Consider the following 18,014-nt stretch of genomic DNA (forward strand, 5'->3'; position numbering starts at 1 on the left):
TCCCTAACGAAGAGGAGTCCATGCAGTTGGGGCGAGCCAGACTGTCTCCCGCAGAACGGGAGCGCCGATTACTGCACCGGCTATGCATCTACTGTGGTCAGCCTGGCCACTTCCTCGCCACCTGTCCTCAAACTGCCAAAAGGGGAGGCTCATCAGCCACGGAGGGGGCGCTGGTGAGCCGTACTATCTCTTCCTCCTCTCCCTCCACCCGAGTTCAACTTCAAGGTATGCTCAAACTCCCACATAACACGATACCACTGCAGGCACTGGTCGATAGTGGAGCTGATGACAATTTTATTGACTCTGAACTGTGTAGTCAAGCGAACCTTCCTATTGAGCCTCTCCCTGAGCCTAGGAACGTTCTCACCCTGAGTGGACAATTACTGGCTAGTGTCACCCACCGTACTGCCCCTGTGACCCTGCTACTCTCTGGTAATCATCAGGAAGTTATTTCGCTGTTAATCATTCCCTCTCCCACTTCACCTCTGGTTCTGGGGCTCCCCTGGTTAAAGTTGCACAACCCCCATATTGACTGGTCCGCCTCGGCCATTACCAATTGGAGTACGTTCTGTCATTCCCATTGTCTTCACTCTGCCATTCCCTCCAGTGCCTCCTCGCCACCTGTGCCTACCGAACCTATTGACTTGTCCTCCATTCCCCCCATGTACCATGATCTTCAGGAGGTGTTTAGCAAGGACAAAGCGCTTTCTCTTCCCCCACACCGTCCCTATGACTGTGCCATTGAACTGCTCCCTGGAGCCCCATTTCCATCTCAAAAACTGTACAATTTGTCCAAGCCTGAAAGAGAGTCCATGGAGCAGTACATCACAGACTCGTTAGCTGCGGGGCTAATCCGCCCTTCCTCTTCCCCAGTGGGAGCGGGTTTTTTCTTTGTTGAAAAGAGAGACAAAACCCTGCGCCCTTGTATAGACTTCAGGGGGATAAATGACATTACAGTGAAAAATAAGTACCCACTCCCTCTGATTGATTCCGCTTTTGGCCCCTTGCACCAAGCAACCATTTTCTCCAAGCTAGATCTCCGTAACGCCTACCACCTCATCAGGATTAAGGAAGGAGATGAGTGGAAAACGGCGTTCAACACCCCCCTGGGACATTTCGAGTACCTGGTTATGCCCTTTGGTCTGACCAATGCACCAGCTGTTTTCCAGGCTTTGATCAATGACGTTTTAAGGGACATGCTTAATAGGTTCGTGTTTGTTTATTTAGACGACATCTTGATTTTTTCCAGAGACCTTGATGAACATGTCCAGCATGTAAAGCTGGTTTTAAGGAGACTATTAGAGAATAGACTCTTTGTGAAAGCAGAGAAATGCGAATTCCATGTCACATCTGTCAGTTTTTTGGGGTTCGTGGTGGAAAGGGGACAGCTGAAGGCGGATCCGGCCAAAGTTCAAGCGGTGGCCGAGTGGCCTGTCCCCGCCACCAGAAAACACCTCCAGAGGTTTTTGGGGTTTGCAAATTTTTACAGGAGGTTCATTCGCAATTACAGCCAAGTAGCGGCCCCACTCACTCAATTGACCTCCTCCAAGCTCCCCTTTGTGTGGTCGCAGGCAGCCGATGCTGCCTTCGACCGATTAAAGTGCCTGTTTACCTCTGCACCTGTGCTTTCCCATCCAGATCCTGCATTACCGTTCGTGGTCGAAGTCGACGCCTCTGACTCTGGGGTAGGGGCCGTCCTCTCTCAACGCTCCCCAGTTGACCACAAAATGCACCCCTGTGCCTTCTTCTCTCGTCGGCTCACCCCAGCCGAGAAAAATTACGACGTGGGCAACAGGGAGCTCCTCGCTGTGGTCTTGGCTCTCCAGGAGTGGAGGCATTGGTTGGAAGGCTCCACGCACCCTTTTACGGTATGGACTGACCACAAGAACCTCTCCTATCTACGGTCTGCACGTCGACTAAACTCCCGGCAGGCTCGGTGGGCCCTGTTCTTGGGTCGGTTCCGGTTCTCCCTCACCTACCGCCCTGGTTCCAGGAATGTTAAGCCCGACGCCTTATCCAGACAGTTTACTCCACCGGTGGAAGACACACCTGTGGAGACCATCCTCCCTTCCTCCTGCGTGGTGGGGGCGGCCAGGTGGGAGATTGAGCAAGTCGTGCAGGAGGCTCAACAAGATCAACCCATTCCCGAGAGCTGCCCTCCCAACCGGATGTTTGTTCCACCCGCCGCCAGAACTCCTGTGCTCCAGTGGGGACATGCTTCCAAAGTCGCCTGTCATCCTGGGTTTCATCGCACCCTCTCCTTGCTCCGACGCAGTTTCTGGTGGCCCTCCATAACGTCTGACACCAAGGAGTATGTTTCCGCCTGCTCCGTCTGTGCCCGCAACAAATCCTCCCACCAGACTCCTGCTGGCCTCCTACGTCCACTGCCCATCCCCCATCGCCCTTGGTCTCATGTTGCAGTGGACTTCGTCACTGGACTCCCACCGTCAGAGGGTAACACAGTAATCCTTACCATTATTGATCGTTTTTCCAAAGCTGTGCATTTTGTTCCTCTGCCCAAACTCCCCTCAGCCCTAGAGACGGCCAACCTCCTCGTCCAACATGTGTTCAGACTTCATGGTATACCTCAGGACATAGTTTCGGACCGGGGTCCCCAGTTCTCCTCCCAGGTCTGGAGGGCCTTCTGCCAGGCTCTGGGAGCTTCAGCCAGCCTCTCGTCTGGATACCACCCCCAAACCAACGGCCAGACGGAGCGGGCCAACCAGGACCTCGAGTCAGCTCTCCGGTGCGTCACCGCTAGACATCCCGCCTCCTGGTCCACCCATCTTCCCTGGGTGGAATACGCCCACAACTCTCTGGTCAGCTCAGCCACAGGTATGTCCCCCTTTATGGCCTCTGTGGGTTTCCAACCTCCCCTCTTCCCCATCCAGGAGACCGAAGTGGCAGTTCCGTCCGTTCAGGAGCACCTCCGGCGGGCACGGCGGGTCTGGCGGGAGGCAAGGGCGGCTCTCACGCGGACTGCGGCTCGCAATCAACGATTGGCGGACAGACGTCGCGCTCCTGCCCCCCACTATCAGCCGGGTCAAAAGGTGTGGCTTTCCTCACGCGACCTCCCTCTGCAGACGGAGAGCAGGAAGCTAGCCCCCAGGTACATCGGCCCTTTTGAAATAGAAAAGGTAATCAATCCCTGTGTGATGAGACTCAAATTGCCCGCAGCCCTTAATGTTCACCCGGCCTTTCACGTTTCCCTGTTGAAGCCTGTGTCCACCAGTGCTCTGTGCCCTCCGGCCGAACCCCCTCCACCCCCCCGGCTCATTGATGACCACCCTGCCTACACTGTCCGGCGGTTGCTGGACGTCCGCAGACGGGGCCGGGGATACCAGTTTTTGGTGGACTGGGAGGGGTATGGTCCAGAAGAACGGTCATGGGTGTCCCGTTCTTTTATTCTGGATCCGGACCTTATTAATGACTTTTACAGGGACTTTCCTGGCAAGCCTGGCAGGCCGCCGGGTGGCGTCCGTTGAGGGGGGGGTAATGTCATGGTTGTTGAGTTTTTTGGATTTGTTTTGGTGTTCTTGGTGTTTCGGTTTTCCTTGTTTCCCTTTTTCCCCCCTCCCCTTTCCTTCCAGGGCAGTGTGTGTGGCAGCGGCGGCGGTCATTGGCTGGCTCAGCATAATGAGACGCACCTGGCTCTCATCAGTGCACTTCCCCGGGTATATGAGCTTGGCCTAGTCTCCACTCCTGTGCCGGACTATTCAGTCGTTGTCGGTTATGTAGCGCAGCAAGCTTTCTAGTGGATCTTTGGTGTTTTTTCCTTCGTGACTCTAATCAACAGTGTTTTTGTGCAGCCTTCAGTTCCTCTTCCGACCGTGGGTGCAGCACTCGTGCTCCTGAACCTACGCCAGCACGGTTCCCCTCCTGTCGACCCCGCTGCGCCAGCCAGCCGACCGCGTCCAGCACCTGCCCTCGCCTTCCGTTGTTTTTTGCTCTTTTGTGAAACAATAAACTCTTTGAAAACTGCTTTTATCTCGCTCTCTGCGTCTGGGGTCCTGGCCAAACTCTGAACCTAACAGATCTATCTTAGTATAAACGGTTTTCCCCTGCTTCCAGTCTTTATGCTAAGCTAAGCTAACAGTTTTCCCTGCCTTCATTTTTTGTGGTAAGCTAGGCTAGCAGTGCTGGAAACAGAGAAACATCTGAACTCTGTAGAAAACAGAGAGGGTTTAATAAAATGTGGGACTGTCCCTTTAAGTTGGAAGTTATTGTGACTTGAATGTTAAAACTGACATCAGTGCAAACAGTAGGTGGCGCTGCACAGAACAACAAACTCCCTGCAGGCCTGCTAGCTGTAGCAGCTAGCTGCAGTTAGCATTCTGAGCAGCATCGTGTGAAATAAAGAAATAAAGTTTTTCTACTGTTGATAAAAACACAAAGGTTCAAAGACTGCAGCTTTCACTCCTTCATCATGGTCATCCTCACGAGTCATCAGAAGATAAAAACACCAAGTGACAGTAAAATAACTTCTTTCTACAACATCTTCATCTTAAAAAGACCAAATTCAAGAAGAATAAACCCTTAAACTCTGCAGATAATCCGTCAGAAAACACTTTAATAAATATGAATCCATTAAACTCCTGAACTTTAGTTTTACCCTTAAAAAACCTTTAAACTGTGAAGAATGGAAAAAAACAGAAACATGAAAGTTTGTTTGTTTCTTTAATGTAAAATACATTGTTATTATTATTATTATTATTATTATTATTATTATTATTATTATTATTATTATTGTTATTATTATTATCGTTGTTGTTGTTGTTTTCTGCACAGTTTAGGAGAACAAAAACCCTCAAAGATCAAATTCAGTTGTTTGATGGATTCATGAATGAAAATGATTGACTGATTGATTGATTGATTGATTGTGATAGATCAGATGGTTTAGTGGATTATTTGCATTGATAAGGGATTTTTAAAGAGTCTAAAAGGCTTAAAATTGATCAAACATTGAGGCCCAGTTAAGATATAAATTGAGGGATGCTTTTAACTGTGAAGTTAATTTATCCATTAATTATCTGAAATACCTTAATTGCATCATCATTATCAATAGGTGAATTAATTAAGGGGATAAATAATAGATTATAAGATGGTAAACATATTTTTCATGGATTACCTGCACAGTTTAAGATCTTTTCAGGGAGACAAGAACACTTCAAATGTCATTCAGGGGTTCAGCACACATTTAGAACGTTACAGAAGCTTTAATGGATCATTAGTATCAATTAAAGGGTTAATCAATATTTAAATTGACTGCGTTACAAACACCCAGAGAAATATGGTATGAAGAACCCTTGAAAGAGTTCTTCAAGGATTTTAACCATCCTTGAAGAACTCTTTCTTCCAAAAAAGGTTCTTTGGATGAAAAGGGTTCTTAATGGAACCCTTAGTCTTACAAAGAACCCTTGACAAACCCTTTCTTCCAAAAAAGGTTCTTCAGAAGCAAATTGTTCTGAGTAGAACCACAGCCCTTCAGGAAGAACCCTTGTGGAACCCTTATTTCTAAGAGTGTAGCCTGTGGAACATATTTCAGATATTTATTTGATAGTAGATTGATAAAACTTTACATGATTGATTAAATTCTTAATGACCAATTAATTGGTCATTGATCAATTGATCATTGATTAATTGTTATCATCCCTAAACTTGACCAAACTTCATTAAAACCTTTGATTTAAAGATTAAGTGATCTTAAAGTTAAGAAATTGTTTTTTAAAGTTTTTTTTTATTAAACTGTGCACATCATCCATTAAAACTACATTTATATGTAATAATTTAATTAATTCATAATTCAATTAAAACACCATAGTTGTGTCTTTATTAAAGGGTCATTTAAGGGAATCTGAAGGTAAGAAAGTTAATTGAGTTTCATAAAAACCTTAACAGGACCTTAAATATTTGTGGGACAGGTCTCGTATTCTAACTGTTGAGAAGTGATTTGGATTATTGACTGACAGCTAAACGTCCTTTAAAGGAAACTTAATTAAAGTTAATGAATCTTCTGTAAACGTGAAGCTGCTCCTGTCACTTTTTTTCACACAACAAACAACTTATTGCTTCAACAGAAAGTTTTAGTCTGCAGGATCACAGGAAACTCCGGAAGTTTCAGGGTCTCTCTGAGTCTGGTGGTGTGTTTACTTCCTGTAGTTTTTTTTAATTGTCTGAAGCTGCCATGCTGCCGAGTTCAGCCTCATGATAAGTCCTGTTTCTGCACCACTGAAGTCCATGAAGGCTCCTGAAACGTGTCCACACTTCAGCGTCACAGCGGCCAGTTTAACCAGCCTGAGGAGGGAAGATCACCAGTAAGATTCACACAAAGTGAAAAATTCAAAGCAACAGGATCAACCAGCTGCAACAACATCTGTTAAATCTGGTATAAAAAGTTACTGATTTTAAAGCAATAAAAACGACAGAGAGTTAAATTGAGTAAAAAGTGAATGAAGTCTGGTGGAGCTCAGAGGCTCCTGTGTCTCCACAAAGACAAATGATGAGTTTCACGTGTTCATGAGGTTAGTTTTCATAATTAATGAGATTTTAATTTAATTATTATTCAGGTCGGGTCGTGGACACTGAATGGATCAGAGTAAGTATTCTTTTTTATATAACAGACATGACATCACATATATGTCACTTGACATAACATATATGTGATGTGACATAATGTTTCCTGACTGCATGTTGAAGAAAATCATATTTCAGGTTTCATTAAGAAACACAATAAATTAATAATCACTTGATCGATTTATTTTCCCTCTCAGCAGTTTAAAGTGGTCACTGTGTGTACAGGGTCATGTGACCAGTACAGAGAGCATCACCTCCTCTGATTGGCCAATCTGCTGTGGAGGGGCCGGACTTTAGACAAGACTTTGTGGGGAGGATCGGTCATGGTCGTCACACACTTCATGTTGGCAGGGAGGGTTGTTACTGGTGTGACGGGGGGCGGGGCTCCTGTCGTTGACAACGCTGTGTTTGTTGTAGATGGTGTTGGTGTTGTTGCTGTTGTTGTTGTTGTAGTTGACAAGGTAACTGTGGATGTGTTGTTTGTTACCATGGCAACAGGTCTGTTTAGTGTTGTCTGGATCTCGGCCCTCCTGGCCAGAGCCGTCCGCAGCTTCTCCCTCATCTCTTCGATCTGCTCCTGCAGCTCCTGCAGCTCACCGGGCTGGGGTGGGGCCACAGCGGGGGGTGGGGCCACAGCGGTGGGTGGGGCCACAGCGGGGGGTGGGGCCACAGCGGTGGGAGGCTGGGCCACGGCAGCGGTGGGTGGAGCTGCAGCAGGTGGGGGCTTGGTCGTAGCTGCAGGGGGAGGAGCAGTGGTATTGGGTTTGGCTGTGGATGAAGAGGAAGAGGAGGATGCCGTGGGGAGCGAGAGCACCAGGCTGGCGAACGATGCCGCCGGGCCGCCGTTCTCACACAGTTTGTTTGGCAGCTGCGGCTTGGCTGGAACCGCCCCTTCAGACTTGGCCCCACCTCCCTTGGCATCAGCGGTGGCAATGCGAGCGAGCAGGCGGCGGGTGTTGAGGGTCTCCAGGTTGAAGTGGACCCGTTTGAAGTCTCGGGCATCCTTGGCGGCGGCGGCAGCAGCTGCAGCATCCTTAATGGCCTCGTTGTTCCATTTGGCAGAAGCTCCAGGGGGCGGCGGTGCGGGGGGGCCCAGGGGGGGCTGGGACTTCTGCAGGTTACAGCTAAACAGAAACAAGAACATGACCACAGCGCTGATGACATCATCTGTTCATGAGAACCATGTTAGACAGTCAAGATAGTCAGATAAGCTCCAGAACAAGTGAGTGAAACTGAAAACCTTCAAAATGAAATATAAAATGAAGAGTAACCAAAACATTAAACTAAAATAACTTTGACTTATGACATCAAAGACGAACCTTTTCTCTTTCTCAGCTCGCTGCCGCTTCACGTCCTCGTATGTCATGTTCAGAGCGCGATGGATTTTCTGTCAAACACAACCAGTCTGATCACATTTTAACTCTCAGAACATCTGGACAGCTGTCAACACGTTCACGTCTGATATTAACACGTTGATGCTTGGTATTAATACCTGGTGTTACATGGTATTATTAAATGTGTAGTGAACACATCTCACCTGAGAGGTGTGCAGCCAGTACTTCAGGTTTTGTCGACGGCGGATGTGTGGCAGGACGAGTTGGTAGAAACCATGTTCACCTGCGAGGGTCAGCAAAGCTCCGCCCACTCCAACACACAACAACACAAAGAGTCCTGAGAAATGACTGATCCCCATCTGAAGAGTCTGACAGAGGAGACAAGAGGAAAAAGAGTCAGAGGAGAAAAACTTCACCTGCTACCAAAATCCACAGAGACAAAATATATTTTACATTAAGACTGAGTTGAAATGTAAAAGGAAGAAGGTAAAGACAGACAGACAGACAGAAAGAAAAATAAAGAAAAGAAGAAAGAGAGAGAATACAGCACGAAGATGAAATTAATTGAACAGATGAAATGACAACATAAAAATAACAGAAGAAGAAAACATGACGTGGCCCATCAGTATAACATTACTATAACATCAGTATAACGTTAATATAACATCAGTATAACATCAGTATAACGTTAATATAACATCAGTATAACATTACTATAACATCAGTATAACATTTATATAACATCAGTATAACATCAGTATAACGTTAATATAACATCAGTATAACATCAGTATAACATTAATATAACATCAGTATAACGTTAATATAACATCAGTATAACATCAGTATAACATTAATATAACATCAGTATAACATCAGTATAACATTAATATAACATCAGTATAACATTAATATAACATCAGTATAACGTTAATATAACATCAGTATAACATCAGTATAACGTTAATATAACATCAGTATAACGTTAATATAACGTTAATATAACATCAGTATAACATCAGTATAACGTTAATATAACTTCAGTATAGCATCAATATAACATTAATATAACGTCAGTATAACGTTAATATAACATCAGTATAACATCAGCATAACGTTAATATAACATCAGTATAACGTTAATATAACATCAGTATAACGTTAATATAACATCACTATAACATCACTATAACATCAGTATAACGTTAATATAACATCAGTATAACATCAGTATAACATTGATATAACATCAGTATAACGTTAATATAACATCAGTATAACATCAGTATAACATTGATATAACATCAGTATAACGTTAATATAACATCAGTATAACGTTATTTTTAACATCAGTATAACATCAGTATAACGTTAATATAACATCAGTATAACGTTAATATAACATCAGTATAACATCAGTATAACGTTAATATAACATCAGTATAACGTTAATATAACATCAGTATAACATCAGTATAACGTTAATATAACATCAGTATAACATCAGTATAACATCAGTATAACATCAGTATAACGTTAATATAACATCAGTATAACATCAGTATAACGTTAATATAACATCAGTATAACATCAGTATAACATTGATATAACATCAGTATAACGTTAATATAACATCAGTATAACATCAGTATAACATTAATATAACATCAGTATAACGTTAATATAACATCAGTATAACATCAGTATAACGTTATTTTTAACATCAGTATAACATCAGTATAACGTTAATATAACATCAGTATAACGTTAATATAACATCAGTATAACATCAGTATAACGTTAATATAACATCAGTATAACGTTAATATAACATCAGTATAACATCAGTATAACTTCAGTATAACGTTAATATAACATCAGTATAACGTTAATATAACATCAGTATAACATCAGTATAACGTTTATATAACATCAGTATAACATCAGTATAACGTTAATATAACATCAGTATAACGTTAATATAACATCAGTATAACGTTAATATAACATCAGTATAACATCAGTATAACATCAGTATAACGTTAATATAACATCAGTATAACGTTAATATAACATCAGTATAACATCAGTATAACGTTTATATAACATCAGTATAACATCAGTATAACGTTAATATAACATCAGTATAACGTTAATATAACATCAGTATAACATCAGTATAACGTCAATATAACATTAGTATAACATCAGTATAACGTTAATATAACATCAGTATAACGTTAATATAACATCAGTATAACGTTAATATAACGTTAATATAAAATCAGTATAACATCAGTATAACGTTAATATAACATCAGTATAACATCAGTATAACGTTAATATAACATCAGTATAACATCAGTATAACGTTAATATAACATCAGTATAACGTTAATATAACGTTAATATAACATCAGTATAACATCAGTATAACGTTAATATAACATCAGTATAACATCAGTATAACATCAGTATAACGTTTATATAACATCAGTATAACATCAGTATAATGTTAATATAACATTAGTATAACATCAGTATAACGTTAATATAACATCAGTATAACATCAGTATAACGTTAATATAACATCAGTATAACGTTAATATAACATCAGTATAACGTTAATATAACGTTAATATAACATCAGTATAACATCAGTATAACATCAGTATAACGTTAATATAACATCAGTATAACGTTAATATAACATCAGTATAACATCAGTATAACATCAGTATAACGTTAATATAACATCAGTATAACATCAGTATAACGTTAATATAACATCAGTATAACGTTAATATAACATCAGTATAACATCAGTATAACGTTAATATAACATCAGTATAACATCAGTATAACGTTAATATAACATCAGTATAACATCAGTATAACATTAATATAACATATACACGTTATACAAACAATACTAATGTTATATTAATGTTAAACCCACGTTATATTAATGTTTTACTGATGTTATATTAACTAGTTCTGTCAATAGATTAAGAAAATTGAGAGATGAATTAATTATGATCTGTAATTAATTGATCTAATTAATCTCTTTTTTAATCTCACCTGAAAATTGCTGAGAAAAGCCCTCGAGGTATTTTCATTTAAATTCATTAAATTATTGTGACAGATCAAAAGGTTGGTTGTTTTTTGGTTGTCACTGTCCGGTGGCTTGTATGAAGGGTCACTGGACGCAGTTTGTAACACGTCCCTCGTCTTCCACCATGTTTATCGGCCTGCAGTTCTTCACTATCCACTTGGAAAAAACATTCGTCAGCCTGTCGGTCGCAGACTTGCTCATACGCGGGTTGTTCTCCTCGAGTTTAGTTTGGCGAAGAGTTTTGCTATGGCTCGCTAAATGACCAACGTCTTCGCTGCTAACGTTAGCTGTGGCTGCACTCGCGACTGGGTGCTTCGTGTTGATGTCGGAGGCTAAACCTGAGCTGCTTCAGTGGTGAGAAAACTCCTTCTGACAAAGACGGCACATCACTCTACCTTTATCAGTGGAGCCGCCGGGGCGTTTTTGAAATGTCAATTTCCTATTCATTGGACTGACAACTCTCACATGCTCCTCCATTTTCACGTCTCCTCACCTTGACTGGGAGCCTATCAGCTTATGCTAAACAAACCCAAACACAATGACAGCCAATCAATGTCCACTTCAGGGTGTGACTGACCCCGAACAACTCAAGCACAAGAAGCCCAACGCATAAAAACGGATTTTATAAAAAGGGAACTCGCATACAGAAACAGTAAAGTTAAAAAATAGATTAACGTGATTAAAAAACATAACATGCTAAATACGACTGTAATTAATTAATCGCAATTAATGCGATAATATGACACTCCTAATATTAACGTTACAATAATATTATATTAACATTATAATGACGTTATATTAACACTATACTGATATTATATTACTGATGTTATAGTGATGTTATATTAACGTTGTACTAATGTTATACTGACATTATATTAACATTATGCTGATGTTATATCATCATCAGTATAACATTAATATAACATTAGTCACATGTTCCACCTTCTGCTGACTAAATTACATGACTTTGTTTCTCTGTCTTTCTCTGTCTGTTAGCCTGAAGAGCTATCGTTAGCAAACATGAATTAAAAAAACAACTGAAAGATGAACATTGACACCGAGGACAGTTAGTCTGATAAATAAACATGTAAACAGTGACCTTATGTTTGTGCAAAAGCTGTTAAAATGTATCTGCAACATTCATGCAGCTTCAGGTTGGCAGAGGTAATGAAAGTAGGTTGAGCTGAGAACTCCAGTCCTTTTAATTAACAGTTGCCATGGCAACACAACCAATATAAATACGAGTGACCGTGAGCATCTTCTCCAAAACAGGCACTGAATCTGTTCTCACGTTTTCTTTGATCTGTTGGTTCGAGAATCTGAGAATCTAAAATAACCGATCTTTATAAAAGAGTGAAGGTCGGCTTTGAAGTCCTGCTGATGTAGGTGGAGACGGTGATTGATGACCGTGATTGATTGATCATTACTCTGAAGTTCATCATATTGTTGTTGTTTGTTCTTTTATTTTCCTGAGCCCACCGTCAGCGCCTCCGTTCCTCCTCTGATGGACGATGTGTCTGCTGTTTGTGCATCTGTTGTTTTGATCTCCTGCTGTAAAACCAGTCGCCTTCAGGGACAAATCCAGTTGAAGTTCTCGCTCACAGGCCACAAGAGGGAACTCTGAGCACGAGCAGAACAGGAAGCAGGTTCTTCTCACGTCGATGTGAAGGAAATATTTAAAAACACTACATCATTTCCTTCATTCTCAGAAGAGAGTCACTTCAGGACCAGAGAGTGTATCTGCATCTACAACCTGAAAGACTGAGAACCTGATCCTGAAGAGCAGAACCTGATCCTGAAGAGCAGAACCTGATCCTGAAGAGCAGAACCTGATCCTGAAGAGCAGAACCTGACTCTGAAGAGCAGAACATGATCCTGAAGAGCAGAACCTGACCCTGAAGAGCAGAACATGACCCTGAAGAGCAGAACCTGATCCTGAAGAGCAGAACATGACCCTGAAGAGCAGAACCTGACTCTGAAGAGCAGAACATGATCCTGAAGAGCAGAACCTGATCCTGAAGAGCAGAACCTGACTCTGAAGAGCAGAACCTGACCCTGAAGAGCAGAACCTGACTCTGAAGAGCAGAACATGACCCTGAAGAGCAGAACCTGATCCTGAAGAGCAGAACATGACCCTGAAGAGCAGAACCTGATCCTGAAGAGCAGAACCTGACTCTGAAGAGCAGAACATGATCCTGAAGAGCAGAACCTGACCCTGAAGAGCAGAACATGACCCTGAAGAGCAGAACCTGATCCTGAAGAGCAGAACATGACCCTGAAGAGCAGAACCTGATCCTGAAGAGCAGAACCTGACCCTGAAGAGCAGAACCTGATCCTGCTGGTGTTCTTTGTCTGATTCCTCAGACTGTCAGTGACTCAGAGTGACCTGCAGGGGGCAGCAGCTGAACACTGAAACTACACCTGAACTACAGACACTGACAGACAGTCTGTATGTACAGTCAGTACAGTACAGACAGTACAGACAGTACAGACTGTACTGTCTGTACTGTCTGTCTGTACTGTCTTTGTTTTGATTGTATGAGTTTTATTTGTGATCTATGCTGTTGTCATTTCTGATGTCAGGTGACCTTGAGTGTCATGAAAGGCGCCACTAAATAAAACGTATTATTATTATTACATCAGGTACAAATACACACTGTGTTCTCCCTGTGTTCTCACTGTGTTCTCCCTGTGTTCTCCCTGTGTTCTCACCTCGTTCTCCCTGCGTTCTCACTGTGTTCTCCCTGTGTTCTCCCTGTGTTCTCACCTCGTTCTCCCTGCGTTCTCCCTGTGTTCTCCCTGTGTTCTCCCTGTGTTCTCACTGTGTTCTCCCTGTGTTCTCCCTGTGTTCTCACCTCGTTCTCCCTGCGTTCTCCCTGTGTTCTCCCTGTGTTCTCCATGTGTTCTCACCACGTTCTCCCTGCGTTCTCCCTGTGTTCTCCCTGTGTTCTCCCTGTGTTCTCACCTCGTTCTCCCTGCGTTCTCCCTGCGTTCTCCCTGTGTTCTCCCTGTGTTCTCACCTCGTTCTCCCTGCGTTCTCCCTGCGTTCTCCCTGTGTTCTCCCTGTGTTCTCACCTCGTTCTCCCTGCGTTCTCCCTGTGTTCTCCCTGTGTTCTCCATGTGTTCTCACCACGTTCTCCCTGCGTTCTCCCTGTGTTCTCCCTGTGTTCTCCCTGTGTTCTCACCTCGTTCTCCCTGCGTTCTCCCTGTGTTCTCCCTGTGTTCTCCATGTGTTCTCACCACGTTCTCCCTGCGTTCTCCCTGTGTTCTCCCTGTGTTCTCACTGTGTTCTCCCTGTGTTCTCCCTGTGTTCTCACCACATTCTCCCTGCGTTCTCCCTGTGTTCTCCCTCTGTTCTCACCACGTTCTCCCTGCGTTCTCCCTCTGTTCTCCCTGTGTTCTCACCATGTTCTCCCTGCGTTCTCCCTATGTTCTCTCTGCATTCTCACTGTGTTCTCACCACGTTCTCCCTGTGTTCTCCCTGCGTTCTCCCTGCGTTCTCCCTGCGTTCTCCCTGTGTTCTCCCTGTGTTCTCACCTCGTTCTCCCTGCGTTCTCCCTGCGTTCTCCCTGTGTTCTCCCTGTGTTCTCACCTCGTTCTCCCTGCGTTCTCCCTGTGTTCTCCCTGTGTTCTCCATGTGTTCTCACCACGTTCTCCCTGCGTTCTCCCTGTGTTCTCCCTGTGTTCTCCCTGTGTTCTCACCTCGTTCTCCCTGCGTTCTCCCTGTGTTCTCCCTGTGTTCTCCATGTGTTCTCACCACGTTCTCCCTGCGTTCTCCCTGTGTTCTCCCTGTGTTCTCACTGTGTTCTCCCTGTGTTCTCCCTGTGTTCTCACCACATTCTCCCTGCGTTCTCCCTGTGTTCTCCCTCTGTTCTCACCACGTTCTCCCTGCGTTCTCCCTCTGTTCTCCCTGTGTTCTCACCATGTTCTCCCTGCGTTCTCCCTATGTTCTCTCTGCATTCTCACTGTGTTCTCACCACGTTCTCCCTGTGTTCTCCCTGTGTTCTCCCTGCGTTCTCCCTGCGTTCTCCCTGTGTTCTCCCTGTGTTCTCACCACGTTCTCCCTGCGTTCTCCCTGTGTTCTCCCTGTGTTCTCCCTCTGTTCTCACCACGTTCTCCCTGCGTTCTCCCTCTGTTCTCCCTGTGTTCTCACCATGTTCTCCCTGCGTTCTCCCTCTGTTCTCCCTGTGTTCTCACCATGTTCTCCCTGCGTTCTCCCTATGTTCTCTCTGCATTCTCACTGTGTTCTCCCTGTGTTCTCCCTGCGTTCTCCCTGCGTTCTCCCTGTGTTCTCCCTGTGTTCTCACCACGTTCTCCCTGTGTTCTCCCTGTGTTCTCCCTCTGTTCTCACCACATTCTCCCTGCGTTCTCCCTCTGTTCTCCCTGTGTTCTCACCATGTTCTCCCTGCGTTCTCCCTATGTTCTCTCTGCATTCTCACTGTGTTCTCACCACGTTCTCCCTGTGTTCTCCCTGTGTTCTCACCATGTTCTCCCTGCATTCTCCCTGTGTTCTCCCTGTGTTCTCACCACGTTCTCCCTGCGTTCTCCCTGCGTTCTTCCTGTGTTCTCACTGTCTCTCTCTGACATGTTTTGACTGGATTTGATTTCATATGTGTGCGCAGGAACATGTAAAGACATTCTGAGACGTTCTGAGACGTACCTCAGTGACGGCGAACACTCGGTTCCCACATGGAACCACTTTGTACCACTTGTCGTGAAGCAGGTCCATGAAGCCCTCAGATTTATATCTGCTGATAAACTCTGAGATGTTTGAGGTCAGAGGAGAGTTCTGAGGCAGGCCGATACCGTACCCTGTAAACAACAAACAATAAACAATAAACAACAGGCCGATACCGTACCCTGTAAACAACAAACAATAAACATCAATAAACATCAGACCAACCCACTAACCTGTAAACAACAAACAATAAGCAATAAACAACAGGCCAATATTATAATCTGTAAACAACAAACAATAAATGACGACAAACACCACACCAATACCTAAACTGTAAACAACAAATAATAAACAATGATTAACAACAGACCAACCCACTAACCTGTAAACAACAAACAATAAACAACCTGTAAATGATTAACACCAAAATAACAAAAACAATAAAAACAATAAAAAAGCCTAACCTGTGAAAATTCAACAATAAACAACAAACAATGAAAAAAAAAACATTTAACAGGATGATACCATAATCTGTCAACAACACACAATAACATTCAACAACAATAAACAACAGGCAATAGGTGACCTGTAAACAACACAAAATCAACAACAAACAGGCTGACACAGTAACCTGTAAATAACCAATGACAAACAATAAACAATAAACAACAAACAAGCAAAAAACAATAAACAGGCTGATATCATAACCTGTAAACAATAAACAACAGGCTTATCCTGCAACCTGCAAACAAAAAATAATACACAACAGGTCTATACATAACCTGTGAAGAACAAACAATAAACAACAATAAACAAGATACCGTAACCTGTGAAGAACAAACAATAAACAACAATAAACAAGATACCGTAACCTGTGAAGAACAAACAATAAACAACAATAAACAAGATACCGTAACCTGTGAAGAACAAACAATAAACAACAATAAACAAGATACCGTAACCTGTGAAGAACAAAGAAAAAACAGGTCACCCAACAGGAGGCGCTGTTCTACTCAACGTACATCAACAAAAACTTTAATGGCTCAATCAGTCAATAATCAATAACAACAACAACACTAAAACTGGAAGCAGCGTTGAACGGGTCCTCGCACCACTCAGGGTGCCGGCAGCCGTGGCCTCGCGCCTGGATTTGTCCTTCAGACATCGCCTTAAGGAATATGACGTCACTTCCTGCCTCCACTAGGTGACGCCTGACTGTCAGTGTAGATACATTCAGACTTTTATCATACATGTGAAGACATGGAGGTTCTGAAGACATCAGAACTGGACAGGAACGCCGTTCAACATTTGATCACACGCCTGTCTAGATGGTCAGTCTACACGCCAGTTTTGAAGTCAATCGGATCATTTCTGTGGGAGGAGTACGTTAAAATATGACGTGTGGAAAACGTGCAGTTACTTTCAGCTTCTCCAAATAAGGCTGTGAATTTTGTGCAGTTTCCTTTAAACTATATTTGAAAATGCCAATAATCAATTAATCATTAATAAACTGGTAATAAATAAAACATTTTCTTTTCCTCAGTTCATTTTTTTTCTTTCTTTCTTTTTTTTTGGGTCGTGTTTTTGTCATTTTAAAGTGACAGTTCACCCAAAAATGAACTTTCCCTCAGTGTCTCCTCCCCCTGTTCTGATGTGAGGATGATGAAGATGATGAAGATGATGAAGATGATGATGGTGATGAAGATGATGAAGATCTCCAGTTCATAAAAAACTCCTGGAGCTTCAGCAGAAAACAGCAGATCAGGTCTGAGAGGCTGCAGCTGACATTTAGACTAGAAACATGGTGGAAATGGCGTCTTTTCAGGTCAAATTTTAATGTCACGTCTTACGGACACTTGGATCACAGAACACGAGCAGCACGGAGACGTTTTCTATTTTTATTTATTGTGTTCTTTTTTTACATTTTCAAACTGGTCACTTCAGTTCTTCTGGATTTTGTCTGCAGTTCAGTTTTCTGCTGAAGCTCCAGGAGTTTTATGAACTGGAGATCTTCATCATCTTCATCATCATCTTCATCATCTTCATCATCATCATCCTCACATCAGAACAGGAGGAGGAGACACTGAGGGACATTTATTTTTTCTGTCACTTTAAGTCAAAGATTTAATGGCAATTAATTGATTAATGATTTATCATTAAAATCCTAACTCCAAATGTTTGCTGCCTCTGCGTTTTGTTTTTCATTTGCATGTCCTGTTTTCATTGGCCCATTTGTGAACAGATCACCTTATTGGCTACTAAAATACAGATGAAACATGGATATTAATTCAAATTGTACTCAGTACTCA

General features: G+C 42.8%; 2 protein-coding genes across 3 annotated transcripts in view; one reads left to right on the plus strand and one right to left on the minus strand.

The window, feature by feature from the left end:
* Positions 1-1,858: 1,858 nt before the first annotated feature.
* On the plus strand, positions 1,859-3,981 carry LOC146324520 (uncharacterized). Of its 2 annotated transcripts, XM_084722348.1 has the most exons (5): positions 1,859-2,454; positions 2,573-2,746; positions 2,892-3,109; positions 3,219-3,729; positions 3,810-3,981. In XM_084722348.1, exons 1-4 carry the CDS (start codon positions 2,314-2,316, stop codon positions 3,691-3,693), a joined length of 1,008 nt encoding a protein of 335 aa, XP_084578474.1. In that variant the 5' UTR covers positions 1,859-2,313; the 3' UTR covers positions 3,694-3,729; positions 3,810-3,981. The 2 variants fall into 2 exon arrangements, with proteins under 2 accessions (XP_084578474.1, XP_084578475.1); XM_084722349.1 differs by having other exon boundaries at positions 2,892-3,729.
* A 2,343-nt stretch (positions 3,982-6,324) lies between these two features.
* Positions 6,325-18,014, minus strand: part of grin3bb (glutamate receptor, ionotropic, N-methyl-D-aspartate 3Bb) — a 34,460-nt gene continuing 22,770 nt past the window's right edge. Inside the window, exons 7-10 of the mRNA XM_084722101.1 lie at positions 15,688-15,839; positions 8,111-8,275; positions 7,893-7,960; positions 6,325-7,697 (exon numbers count right to left, since the gene is read on the minus strand). Of these exons, the coding sequence (XP_084578227.1) occupies positions 6,824-7,697; positions 7,893-7,960; positions 8,111-8,275; positions 15,688-15,839 (1,259 nt within the window). The 3' untranslated portion in view covers positions 6,325-6,823. The remainder of the gene's footprint in view (positions 7,698-7,892; positions 7,961-8,110; positions 8,276-15,687; positions 15,840-18,014) is intronic.

Source organism: Lutjanus erythropterus, chromosome 7, assembly GCF_056507025.1.
Source record: "Lutjanus erythropterus isolate fLutEry1 chromosome 7, fLutEry1.hap2, whole genome shotgun sequence".
In the NCBI taxonomy this organism is placed as follows: Eukaryota; Metazoa; Chordata; class Actinopteri; order Lutjaniformes; family Lutjanidae; genus Lutjanus; species Lutjanus erythropterus.

Coding starts and splice junctions, on each gene's coding strand:
- LOC146324520 (XM_084722348.1), top strand. CDS start 2,314: ATGTTTCCGCCTGCTCCGTCTGTGCCCGCAACAAATCCTCCCACCAGA. Junction 2,747..2,891: donor GACCTCGAGTCAGCTCTCCG/GTGCGTCACCGC, acceptor TTCCCCATCCAG/GAGACCGAAGTGGCAGTTCC. Junction 3,110..3,218: donor AGCAGGAAGCTAGCCCCCAG/GTACATCGGCCC, acceptor TCCCTGTTGAAG/CCTGTGTCCACCAGTGCTCT.